Genomic DNA, 11888 nt, shown 5'->3' on the forward strand with positions numbered 1-11888 from the left:
TGTATAAAAATGTTGTGTTGTCATACAAGCGATCCACCCCGGTTTTACGCGGGTTTCTCTGTAACCGTATCTTTAACTTCTTACCTTCTTGTACCTACTTAAGCATTTTACAGAACGCTGAGTGTAGGTAGAAGTTGAAACCTTCTCTTCTTACTCTTACTCTTACTCTTACCGTGACCGACAGTAATCTGTCAAAGTATGGGTAGTCATCTACCTAGTTAGCAGATGCATCTCCCTTTGTACACCTGTACACAGGGAGATGCTGGATGCAGCTTTTGCAGCAGTTGCGTCGCAGCAGCTACCTACTTTAGTTTACTTAGACCTAGTTGTAGGGTTAGACTATGTTGTAGGTAGTTAGTTACTAGGGCCTCGAAGTACTAAAATCATAGGTAACCCTTCCTTTTGCTTTTGCCGTAGTCGGGTAAAAAACTTGGTGGCAACCTAACTACCTAAACTTTTTTAGAACAAGAAACAACAATTATTTCAAAGATGATACTTTATTTTTACTCAACAAATAGACAGAAAAATGATAGTGATACATGATAGAAAAAGTAAATTATTAATTAGTAACATTACAAAACCCAGCCATTATCGAGTCTCTCTTCCATTGGTTTCGTAAAGTATTGGCATCTTCGAAACTTCTCCAATATCTCTCCCTGCAAACACATACAATGTAATAGATTTCGATATTAATGGCCAAATTAAAAGACGCCATTAGAACAGTTGAAAAGGGATCAATTGTGGCTCGAGCTATTAGGTGCCGTGGGTAGGTATCTGTACTTACAGGACCAGTCTTTTTGATGTTCTCGCTGTAAAAAGTTATGGCGCTCGATCCAGTGCCGTACAAGGGATATTTAAGATGCATCTGTAACAAAACCATCAATGTTTGATGACCTACCTTCCATTTGAATACTTACCTATAGGTAACACGACAGGTTGCGATGGCAATCGGGGTATGAGGCGGGGGACGCCCCGCACACCCGCTGCCACCCGCGCTTAACCACAGTGGGTTAGCACGGGGGCTGTGCGGGGCGTCTCCACCCCGGTTGCAATCTTATCAGATTTATAAGTAACTTACGTCCTTATCTGCAGTCACCTCCAAATTCCGAGGCTCGAATTGGTCCTTTATAAAATTGGCATCATATTCCGAGCAGTATTCGACAACCGGCTGCGAGGTGGCTAGTTCCTCGATCACTTCGTCCAACATCTGCTCCCAGAAGAAATCCGTTAGCATACGTTTACGGATACCTATAATAACAAATAAACGATTTTACGTCGCTCGGTACATTATCTTGTCCTACAATCGCCGTGAGCACGCGGCTCTGCCCGCGTTGGACACTACTCTGCTAAAGTATGTTCCGTATTATCCACGATTTTACCACACTCGTGGCACTGCACATTGGATTCACACAGATTTCTTCCGAAGCAGCCGTGCCCCGAAAGGACCTGCACAAGACAATAGGTGAGTACGCCGTGCCCACTCTCCGCCCATTGCTGGAGAACGGATAGGATCGCCGCCACACGTAGTTAGCTACATGCCTATCAAGATAATAGTAATTCTCGTATTGTAACTGCATAAAATAAATAATAGATTTTAACCAGTAGGTATTAGCGTGCACAAGGTTCGAAGTCAGGGTAACTAAGTATATTTAGATATGTGCCTGTTTGAAAATAAGCAGACAGAGCATAATAAAAACTGAGCATTGAGCTCATTCAACTAGGTAGATTAGTACTGTTTATGCCCCTAAGCCTGCATGGCTTTGGATTTCACGTGAGGTGTGCGACCAGAATATTTTAAAATCTACAGTCAACGGAAAATTATGGCCAACAATTTCAACTAACTAGTTACCTTCGTGATGTCGAGGTTTTTTAGGAATTCTATATTGATCACGCATTTCACTCCCTTGACCAGGAATTCCGCGCCCATCCTGAAGGATCCAAGGCCGACTAAAGTTCCTTCCTTTTCCATACGCCGAAGGTTCTATGGGGGCTTTGGGATGACGTGTTATACGTTCTAAGGGTCTTATTTTTAATTCAGTTTCCTCGCCTAACGGTTCTGGAATATTTGCTTGCACTTCTTCATCAAACTTAGATTCCATTTCTCTATTTTAAGTATTTAATTATTTCCTAGAACCTCTTCGTTACCAGAAATTCATGAAATCCGTTTATTGGTTTCTATGGTTCCATATAAAGTAGTTATCTCTAACTCGATAAATGGCTCTGAATTCTAATACTTACATCCGAAAATACTAGATATTAATTTATTATTTTATTATTGGGCTGAGATATATTTTTTAAAAAGAAAATCCTTTAATAAAATTCAAACTTCAAACCGATTTATTTGATTAGAGCCACCGGCCACCCGTGGCTCGTGATGCATGTTGTTGTCTAGGTTGTTTGTCTGTGTTTTCTGATTTAATCTATGGTCGAAAAGTTTTTTCTATGTTTTTTTTACTGTCAAAAAATCGGAAAAATGTCGGAGGCTTGTCAGATAGCCCGAAAACAAGATTTGCCTCCTCCGGGGGGCTACAAACCAATACCATATTTAAGATTGCCCGCAAAACAATATTTCAGCGGTAAGTAACTGTTAAATATCATCTTTAAACATAGACTTTTGGTAAACTCATTATGTAACTGTTGCTAAGGTTAGGTCTTCTTTCCTGTTCCTTGCTTATTTCCTTTATTATTTATAAACAAAACCAATTATTTAAACCTGCGAAGTGCGAACGTAAGCCCTATTCAGCCATAAATTGAATAATGGAAGGTTTTGAGCAGAACACTATTTGTAATTAAACTTCCCTTCTCTAAAAATGTCAAAAATTACCAGGGTATTGTAATTGCAGTTATTTAGGTGTTTCAAGCAATACTTTCTCACTGCCTTATTTCTCGAAGTAGCTACATACATGTTTATTTCAGTATTTATAGGCTTCACCAATTCTTTAAACCATGAATTTAAATAAGTAAATAGGTTCCATTATATTTTTGCAGGGTACTCTGTATTTGGCATATACATTGGCGTAACAGCAGTCGCCGCCTACTTGTATAACATAACCGCCAAGAGGATCCAAAAGAATGAGATTGAGATGCGTTCAGCCAAGATGGCAATATATCCGATGCTGTTGGCTGAAAGAGATAGGGAATACTTGAAACAGTTGCGCAGGAACCGTGATGCAGAGGCTGAACTTATGCGCGATGTGCCCGGATGGGAGGTGAGCCATTGCAACTTCAGATTGCATTACTTGTTTTGCAGCTTTCTTAAAATCCTTAAACATTTGGAGTGGGTTATAAATTATAATAATTAAAGATCAATTCCTGCCATTTGTGTCATATATGTTATTATTTTTTCACAATAAACTGAAAATAATTGTAATGTTTTGCTTGTCTGCAGGTGGGCACTTACTACGGTGAGCGTGTATATAAGCTGGTGCCACCAGACACCCTAGTTGAACCAATCTTCCATGAGTACTATGCACACAGCTCTCCCACTGAGTGGTACAGGAGGGCTTACCATAAGTTCCGTTGTTAAATTACTCTGTGTGCCTAGTGGGAGATTTTTAACCTATTCGATCGCGTAAAAGTTAACTGCGTTTTGTATGGAATTGAAACAGCGCCATCATCTTGTCACTAGATGGCGCTGTTTCAATTCCATACAAAACGCAGTTAACTTTTACGCGATCGAATAGGTTAAAATTCTCCCACTAGGCACCCTGAAGAGCTGAGTTTTGTGGACATGGACACATTGGATCTTTGAGGATAATAAGTAATGGTTAAAAATATGAAGATTCACTACATTACTAATATTACAAATGCGAGGAGTGTATCCATCTGTTAGTTATCTTTTTATTGCTCAGCAGCTGTACCAATCTTGAGAAAATAAGTACAGAGATAACTTGCATTCTGGTAACAGATAGAGAATACTTTTTAGGTAGTATGGGATTTCAAAGAATTCCATTTGGATTTTTTAAAACCTGAAAAAAAAACAATTCGGATAAAGATGCAAGCAACACGCTATTGGATAGTTGATCGTAATAAATAAATAAACTATTCTAAAGTGTTCATACAATGTTATGTTGGTCCACAAAACACAGCTGCTGCAGAATTTAATAAGTCAGCTAAATGTATGAACATTTTGTTTTGATTGCATAGAAAATAGATGCTGGTATTATTGTAAAATAAATAGCTGACAACAAGAAATAATTCATTTAGTTTAAAGGATCAGTTTGCTTTTGTAAATTAAACAAATTCACTGTAGTTACTTGGTCTGAATAAAATAATTATGTTAAATATGATGATTTTCTTTTGTAACACCCACTCTATAGGTATGCAAAATTAGGTAATTAAAAAGTAATCAGTTTTAGAAAAATCGTTTATTTTCCACCATATTTTATAAAAATATAAACATAATTACAACAAATGTAAATAATTCTGCAGAACCTAAATAAAGATGATTTACATAATTAATCATCACAAAGAAACAGGAACAGGAGTTAATTAACTTATATTAAATGCAAGATGTTTATTATACCTACATATGCTATTCAAAATATTATAACAACCATTAATTGCACAAAATATGAGTTTTTAATAGTGTAGTGACGTAACTTATTCATAGTGATATTTAAACATGTGTAACATTATGAATATCTTTGGATACTTATTAATCTTTTTTTTTTTAATGTTTATTTTTTTACAAAATTCCAACCTTATAGCCAATAATAATTGTGATTAAAATTAATACCGTGATAATTTTTAAGGGCACAGTTATTTTTATTTGTAATATTTTTCATATATAATAAATAAATATAAAACAAGGCTTTACGTAAATTCTGGATTCGTTCATAAATTGCTTTAGGACCAACCGATGTTTAACAGTTCGATTCATGTTAAGTCTGTGGCTGAATTCGGCCAACTGACCTTAAAGTCAATATGGACCAAAAGCAAATTTTTAGTTTAATAAAAAAAGTATTCATAAATTATAATAAATTCTAGTCACAGACTGAAAGAAATCCTTAACTAATCACTTAACTTATTTACATTTCTTAATAACAATCTTAGGTTTCAACTTAACAGTTCTGAGTTTATGCATATGGCTCATGACAAAGTACAAGCCAGGGAAAGTTAATGCTAATAAATAAATCCTCATGAAAGATGGCATATGGAATGCGAAATTCCATTCATTTGGCATGGAAATGGTGAATTTTTGGGTTTCCTCAAAGTATGGTATGTTACGGAGTATCACTATGGACTCGCACAAAACGCCTAGTGGGTACAGAGGTATCCACATAGTGTATCGGAGCCATGTTAGAATGTAGATCTCCTTTTTGTAAAGTAGGGATATGTAATATGGGTACCTGAAAATTGAAAAAAAACATATTAGACTGTTGTTTGGATAGGAATTATAACTGTAACCTCAAACCTGTGTAGTGCTTGTATGCACTTTGCAGGTTTTAGGTTAGAGGTCTTTTAAGTGACACCATCATCAAGTACCTCCACACTTTTAATATGTATCAAAAATTGCAAAAATGGCAGGAATTGAAAAAGGCAATTATTAAAGGTTTTGCAATTTTCGACACGCAATAAAAATTTATTTCGGATTATTTTTTTCAAGTATGGGTAAAACCAAAGACTAATAAAATTGAGAAATACCTCCACATGTATCATGAGCATTTTCATAAAAGTGAGCGTATAAGACGGGTGCAAATGACGATTGAACTCAAAACCCTGTTCGCAAGGCCATGGAGGAGAGGTTAATTAAATATCGTGAATTATGTTTTATTCCTATGTAACTAACCTACGTAACCTTTATTGTTTGTGAGAACCATTTGATTAAGTAATTGCGCTATTTCAACGCGTTAAAAAATAATCTTTACTTATTTGAAACATGAATAGTACCTATTGATAAATGTAGTGCCTCAAAACAAGTAGACACTATAATCTATCCACGAAAAGAAGTTAGCATAGGACTCTCTCTGTCATATAATCCCATACAAATAACAGAGATGAAAACAGTGGGTGTCAACTGTTTTGAGTGATCAACCATCACAAACTAAGCTATGTTTTCCAATTGAATTTCAAACGTTATTTGAAAACACCTATTTACGGAACATGACCTCTAGCGTCAGTCAGATGTTTTATTTGCAATATATTGTGAACTTCTAAATGTTAAACTTTTTAACTTTTTATGCTATCTTATCAGTAATGATCAGTACTATCATTTGTCTTCGTTTTAACTAGCGTTCTGGTTACATCTGTATATTAGGAGGATTGGGATAAATTTTTTATTATTATGAACTTGGGTATCTACCTGACGACTTCGACGGTACTCCACAGAAGAAACAGATAGAATACTACGGGCTTGGTCTGCATGCGCGGCTCCGCTTCTATCATCGCGAACAGAACAAACGCGCGCCCGCTCACTTGTAAGAACGGAACCAACGCACCACCCTGTAAAAAAGAATTTTCTTCGTCAGAACACCATCACCCACCTTCAGGGAAGTTTCCCACGGCGACTTTTTACAGCGATATAGTTGTGGGTGGGTGTGAGTGTGTGTGTGTGTTTGTGTGTGTGTATGTTATGAGTATGTGAAAATTAGACCAGGTTGCATTATGCATATCGCTAGGTAATAGGTACATTACCTTAGTATATCCAAAGATGGGATGCATAACTTCCAAATACATCATCAGTTGTAGGAACTTCATAGCCGGACCGACGTGCTCATACGTGTCCGCTACAGAGTCGTACTCCAGCTTGGCGTACCGAATAGCCATCACGCTCAGCACGTACGTGAAGCCGATGAATTGGAACAGGTTGTATATCACTAGATACACCTTCTTGTAGTCTTCTGGAAGTTTTAGCGCCATTTTGAATATCGTACTATTTAGCGAGGTCAGTTTTTGAAGGGAAAACCCGACTAATTTTTATTTAAAAGAACCCTTATTTGTACAAAGAATTAAATATTTGTATTAGAGTAAGTATTTTTATTAAATTAAGTAATAAACAGTAACTATTTAGTATAGTCTTCTATTTATTTATAAACCGAAATAACACAAGTAATGTTATTGATTTAAAAATATAAAAAATCAATTGAATAAACCAATAGTACACAAGTGTTTTGTATGTTATCTAAATTATTCTAAATAGATTGTGGGATTATGTAGGTAAGTACCTATATGATAATGGAAGCATTAATTTTTTATCAGAATATCTTAAATTATGTAATTAAGCATTTAAAAAAAAATACCTAAGTAGTTACCTACTTAGGTAATTAAATTATTTTATACAAAGGTATACAACAATAAAGGTTACATAATATACCTAATTGAACACTTGACTCTCATTATTAGCACTTTGAAGCTTAATATTTTGCAAGCGGATCCTTAAATCGAAAAATGGTTTACACATACTCCCAATATTTTTGAAATAGCTTTCCAACCACACTCCACACCACAGAGACAAGAAAAAATCCCCAAAAACCCAAAAAAAACTTTTTCAAGATTTTCTATAACCACTTTGTCCGCGTGATTAATGTAATATAGCCAAATAACATATGTTTGAAAAGAGCAACTACCGAGATTTTTGCTGGTTCTTCTCGGTAAGAAAGTCATTCCGAACCAGTGCTAGATGAATTTGACGATTCAAAAGTATGTACTTGTTAAAAGTTTAATTGAATAAAAAATATTTTTAATTATTGAATGTACCGGCTATATTCACGTATTTAGTCAACGTAAGCCCGACTATATTCTATCCTTAAAAAGAAAATCACTCACTATAGTTTAAACATTAAATAATTCTGCTTCAGGAAAGTGGGAAAGTGATTTGTGGGAATGAGTGTAATATTTTATAATAAAATTCCACAATCAATTTTAGACTTGCCTTTACACAAGTTTAAAAAATCTATTAAAAGTATGCTCCTGAATAAAGCTTATTATGTAAATGACAAAAGAGTTTGGATTTGACTCGCTCCAGCAATACACGGCGCTGCAATTGTTTGTATACAGTATGGCATATTATTGTAAATTGTACATTTGAAAAGAGCAACCGCCGAGTTTCTTGCTGGTTCTTCTCGGTAGGAACAGCATTCCGAACCAGTGGTAGATTATTTTGACGATTCAAAAGCACTTATAAAAGTTTAATTGAATAAAAATATTTGATTTTTTTTTTAATATTTTTATTTAGTGTTACCTCTCCTATAGCCCATCTCCTGTTTGTGCAGCATGTCATACATGCCCGGGTAGTCCTGCATGACGTCACGCGTCTCCTCCTCACTGTCCTGCCCGTCTTCAGATTTCCACAGGTCAAAGTTTATCTGCAGTAAAACAAATCATTTAAGAAACAATACAAAAAAAAACTGACTGTGGTTTTTGTGGCACTGAATGTAACAGATATGCCCTGTATATTCTATAAGTTTAATAAATATAAATAAAAGAATCTAATAAGAGAAGTTTCCTAGTGCACTCCATATAAACATAGTTTTGGTTCTCATCTAAATATTAACCAATCAAACTCAATGGAATATGTACCTACACACGCCCAAGAAACTAGTATCTGTGTCTAGCCAGATTTAGGGCTAAATGTATATTATCAAAATTAATGGGCTCTTTTTGTTTGTAAATTGAACCCTTGTATAAACTACATATTTTTAGAGAAATCGGGGCTATAGGCGCACGTTCCCGAAACGGACAGTTAAAACCGTCCTAGAATTCGCAAAATAGCAATTCAAATTTTATTTTGCGTTTGCACTTTTAGGCAACAGAAAGATAAACACTTGTTCTATGCAACACCAGACAAAATAGATACCATTTCTAGAACCTGTCTAAAAATTTCCTGGAGTTTGATTGGTTAACATTCAAATGAGAACAAACTACGTTAGTTAGTACAATAAACTTCTAGAGTAGGCTCAGTCGTAATCAACTGGCGAGTGCTGTACAAATGACGACAAAATGGTATTTCGCCCATTGTCTCACTCATTGCGGCCTCTTCGGAAACGGGTTTAAACATCATTAAAAATCACTAGCAAAAGCAATCTCGGTACCCTAGGCGTATAAATAGAATCACGTCCCTTGAGAAAAATATTGTAATAAAACGCCTAATTTTATACAACAAAATATATAAGTAATTTATATTTTTCAGTTAATTACCTGTACATATTTATATATAATATATTGTATATCTTTTTAGGGTTCCGTACTTCAAAAGGAAAAACGGAACCCTTATAGGATCACTTTGTTGTCTGTCTGTCCGTCCGTCGTGTCCATCAAGAAAACTATAGGGTACTTCCCGTTGACCTAGAATCATGAAAGGTAGGTAGGTAGGTCTTATAGCACAAGCACAGGAATAAATCTGAAAACCGCGAATGTGTGGTTATATCATTTAAAAAAAAATTAAAACGTGTTTTAATTTGCAAAGTAAGATAACTATACCAAGTGGGGTATCATATGAAAGGGCTTCACCTGTACATTCTAAAACAGATATTTATTTATTTTATGTAAAATAGTTTTTGATTTATTGTGCAAAATGTTGGAAAAAATACCCAAATACGGAACCCTCAGTGCGCGAGTCTGACTCGCACTTGGCCGTTTTTTTTTTTTGAGTGAACCGGACTCGATTTCTAATAAGATTGTATAATCCTAACTTCTGTTAAGATTTTACATAAACGTGAGCTAAAAGAGTGACATTTTTAGACACAATAAATGCCGAAAGGCGAACATGATCTTTTAATTAAAGTTTTATCAATTCTCATTGGATTCGAGAACTTACAGAATTAAATGTGAGTGCGATTTTTTTTTAATTTACGGAAATAACCCTTCGATACTCACTTAATCTCGCTTTTTTAGTTTTTACAGAGCTTTTCAACTATACACTGGCTTTTACTTTACATATTTAGAGTTCGACTAAAGGGGTTTTTTCAATGTCTCATAGCCCCCTAGACCTAATGTGGCGGATAGATGGCGTTGTTAAATACTATGCTTATTCATTTTATAATTTGGTATTGTTGTACTGCCACACTCTATGAAGAAGAGGAGCATTCTCTTATTCTATCTATAGCTGCACGCACCAGCCAGACAGCTGGCGCTAAACATGCTTGTCCTGTACCTGTGCTTTGCTGTCCCCTTCCTCCAAATTTGAACCCCCAAGGCGATTGCTTTGCTCACTTTTACGTACAGGCCGGGCCTGTTGATAGATAATTTACCTAATTATGAATAAAAGATGATATTAAAACATTATCATCATGATCAACCAATCGCCGGCCCACTGAATTTTAATTGATGTATATCGAGATTACCTTTAACCAAGGTGCTTTCTGAGGCTGAGCTGTGAGACGGGGCCACCAAGCTACTTTTTCTTTCTGTAACACCACTTCAACTCTATTTTCAAATATGCGCACAATTTTCGTATCTTCATCGTTGTTCTACAAATTAAAACAAAGTACTTTTATGCAAGTGCCAACAATAACTGTGCAAAGTTTCAACTTAGTCGTAACGCATAGAATACGAACACAGAAACCTTAATTTATATTTTTATGGTAGGTACATTTAAAAAATAAAAATATGTACAAGCAGGAAAAGTACTTACCGACTTCAAAGAAGAAAACAGGTCTAAACTAAATTCATATTTACTCTCCCCATGAGAACCGATGCCGCGTGCTGCAAACTTTATATTGTTATCCACCACATTTATATCGGGCTTCGTAACATTTTTTAAATCAATTTTAAGCGATACATTTTTGTCTGTCTGAGCCCAATAAACAAATGGACTTGGGTTAACCATTCTTTTAGTTATGTTCAATGTTTAAACATTTAATCAATTCAAATCTTATTGAAACTTCATGAAAACCTTCCTGCAATTTAAATAATTTGTTGTGGAAAAACCACGAAAACAGAAAAATTACTCTATAAAATTTGACCATAGACTAACAAGTAACTGCAAGTAACCAAGCCCTTTGACAAATGTCACAATATACCACCGACAAAACTTTTTTTTTTTCTCTCTCGTCTGGCTTTACAATGATTAGCCAATGTCAAGTTTGTAGTTATGTCATTAACTATATACAAGTTAGGGGAACTATATGTATAAGTATGGACTCTATCTGTGCTGGCGCCCGCCGACATACACGCGGCGCCCTTTTAGAGTGCTTCCCAGTCAGTTCCACCACCAATAAACACCAGCAGAATACAAAAACCGGCCACTTCTAACAAAAAAAAAACACTCCAAAAAGGCATAACACGCGCACCAGCAAACGCCATCACAGACGAAGTCCCCGACAGAGACGTGCTACCTAAACATGATTGTGCACTTCAGCTTTAATTCCCTGCAAAAATAAATTCTGTTGCATTAGCATAAAGTCCAATTTCTAATACAATTATGCTAAGCGGAAAAACGAGCCGAGCGAGAGGTCTATAAATTGGAGTGTGTCACTGTCTAATGGATTGCAAGCATAAAAAAATATTTTCTATGGTACGAATTATGATGTAGCTCACAAAGTTCTTATTCATTGTTTATTTAATTTCAAACAACAAGATTACTTTCTTTTGTTTTCGCAGTAATTTTCATACTGTTATCTTTATTTTATAATGTCATTAAAATATCATTTAGTTTAAAAAGTATTATAAATATTTTTTTTAAATTAATAGGATGACAACACTGGGTGTCAAGCAAAACAATATGGCGAACATTCTGTACTATACTATACAGAAGTAGTAAGGTAACCATAATTTGATTGTTTAATGGAAGTGTTTTTTTCTGTTTATCGATAGATTTCTCAAAAATGAAGACTTAAGGCAAAAATGGATCGCTGTCGTTCCAGGAAATATCACCAAATATTCGGCAGTTTGCGGAATGCATTTTAAAGCGGAAGATTTTGCTACGGCTTCGTGTGCACTGAATTTTT

At 35.3% G+C, this 11888-nt stretch overlaps 3 protein-coding genes across 5 annotated transcripts; 1 reads left to right on the forward strand and 2 right to left on the reverse strand.

Moving 5' to 3' along the window:
• Positions 1-478: 478 nt before the first annotated feature.
• Positions 479-2372, reverse strand: LOC123874495. The gene is made up of 4 exons (XM_045919884.1): positions 1850-2372; positions 1079-1248; positions 785-865; positions 479-656 (listed from the first exon to the last, which is right to left on the reverse strand). The coding sequence occupies exons 1-4, from the start codon at positions 2097-2099 to the stop codon at positions 573-575; spliced, it is 585 nt and encodes a 194-aa protein (XP_045775840.1). The 5' UTR covers positions 2100-2372; the 3' UTR covers positions 479-572.
• A 62-nt stretch (positions 2373-2434) lies between these two features.
• LOC123874497 (NADH dehydrogenase [ubiquinone] 1 alpha subcomplex subunit 13) lies at positions 2435-4143 on the forward strand. 2 transcript variants are annotated; one of them, XM_045919888.1, is made up of 4 exons: positions 2435-2576; positions 2989-3209; positions 3389-3538; positions 3714-4143. In XM_045919888.1, the coding sequence occupies exons 1-3, from the start codon at positions 2474-2476 to the stop codon at positions 3524-3526; spliced, it is 462 nt and encodes a 153-aa protein (XP_045775844.1). In that variant the 5' UTR covers positions 2435-2473; the 3' UTR covers positions 3527-3538; positions 3714-4143. The 2 variants fall into 2 exon arrangements, with proteins under 2 accessions (XP_045775844.1, XP_045775843.1); XM_045919887.1 differs by having other exon boundaries at positions 3389-3532; positions 3708-4143.
• Positions 4144-4348: 205 nt separating this feature from the next.
• On the reverse strand, positions 4349-10926 carry LOC123874490 (very-long-chain (3R)-3-hydroxyacyl-CoA dehydratase). 2 transcript variants are annotated; one of them, XM_045919878.1, is made up of 7 exons: positions 10574-10926; positions 10284-10409; positions 10094-10171; positions 8183-8306; positions 6637-6842; positions 6305-6444; positions 4349-5351 (listed from the first exon to the last, which is right to left on the reverse strand). In XM_045919878.1, exons 1-7 carry the CDS (start codon positions 10766-10768, stop codon positions 5027-5029), a joined length of 1194 nt encoding a protein of 397 aa, XP_045775834.1. In that variant the 5' UTR covers positions 10769-10926; the 3' UTR covers positions 4349-5026. The 2 variants fall into 2 exon arrangements, with proteins under 2 accessions (XP_045775834.1, XP_045775835.1); XM_045919879.1 differs by lacking the exon at positions 10094-10171 and having other exon boundaries at positions 10574-10925.
• Positions 10927-11888: the final 962 nt, after the last annotated feature.

This window comes from Maniola jurtina, chromosome 18 (assembly GCF_905333055.1).
Source record: "Maniola jurtina chromosome 18, ilManJurt1.1, whole genome shotgun sequence".
In the NCBI taxonomy this organism is placed as follows: Eukaryota; Metazoa; Arthropoda; class Insecta; order Lepidoptera; family Nymphalidae; genus Maniola; species Maniola jurtina.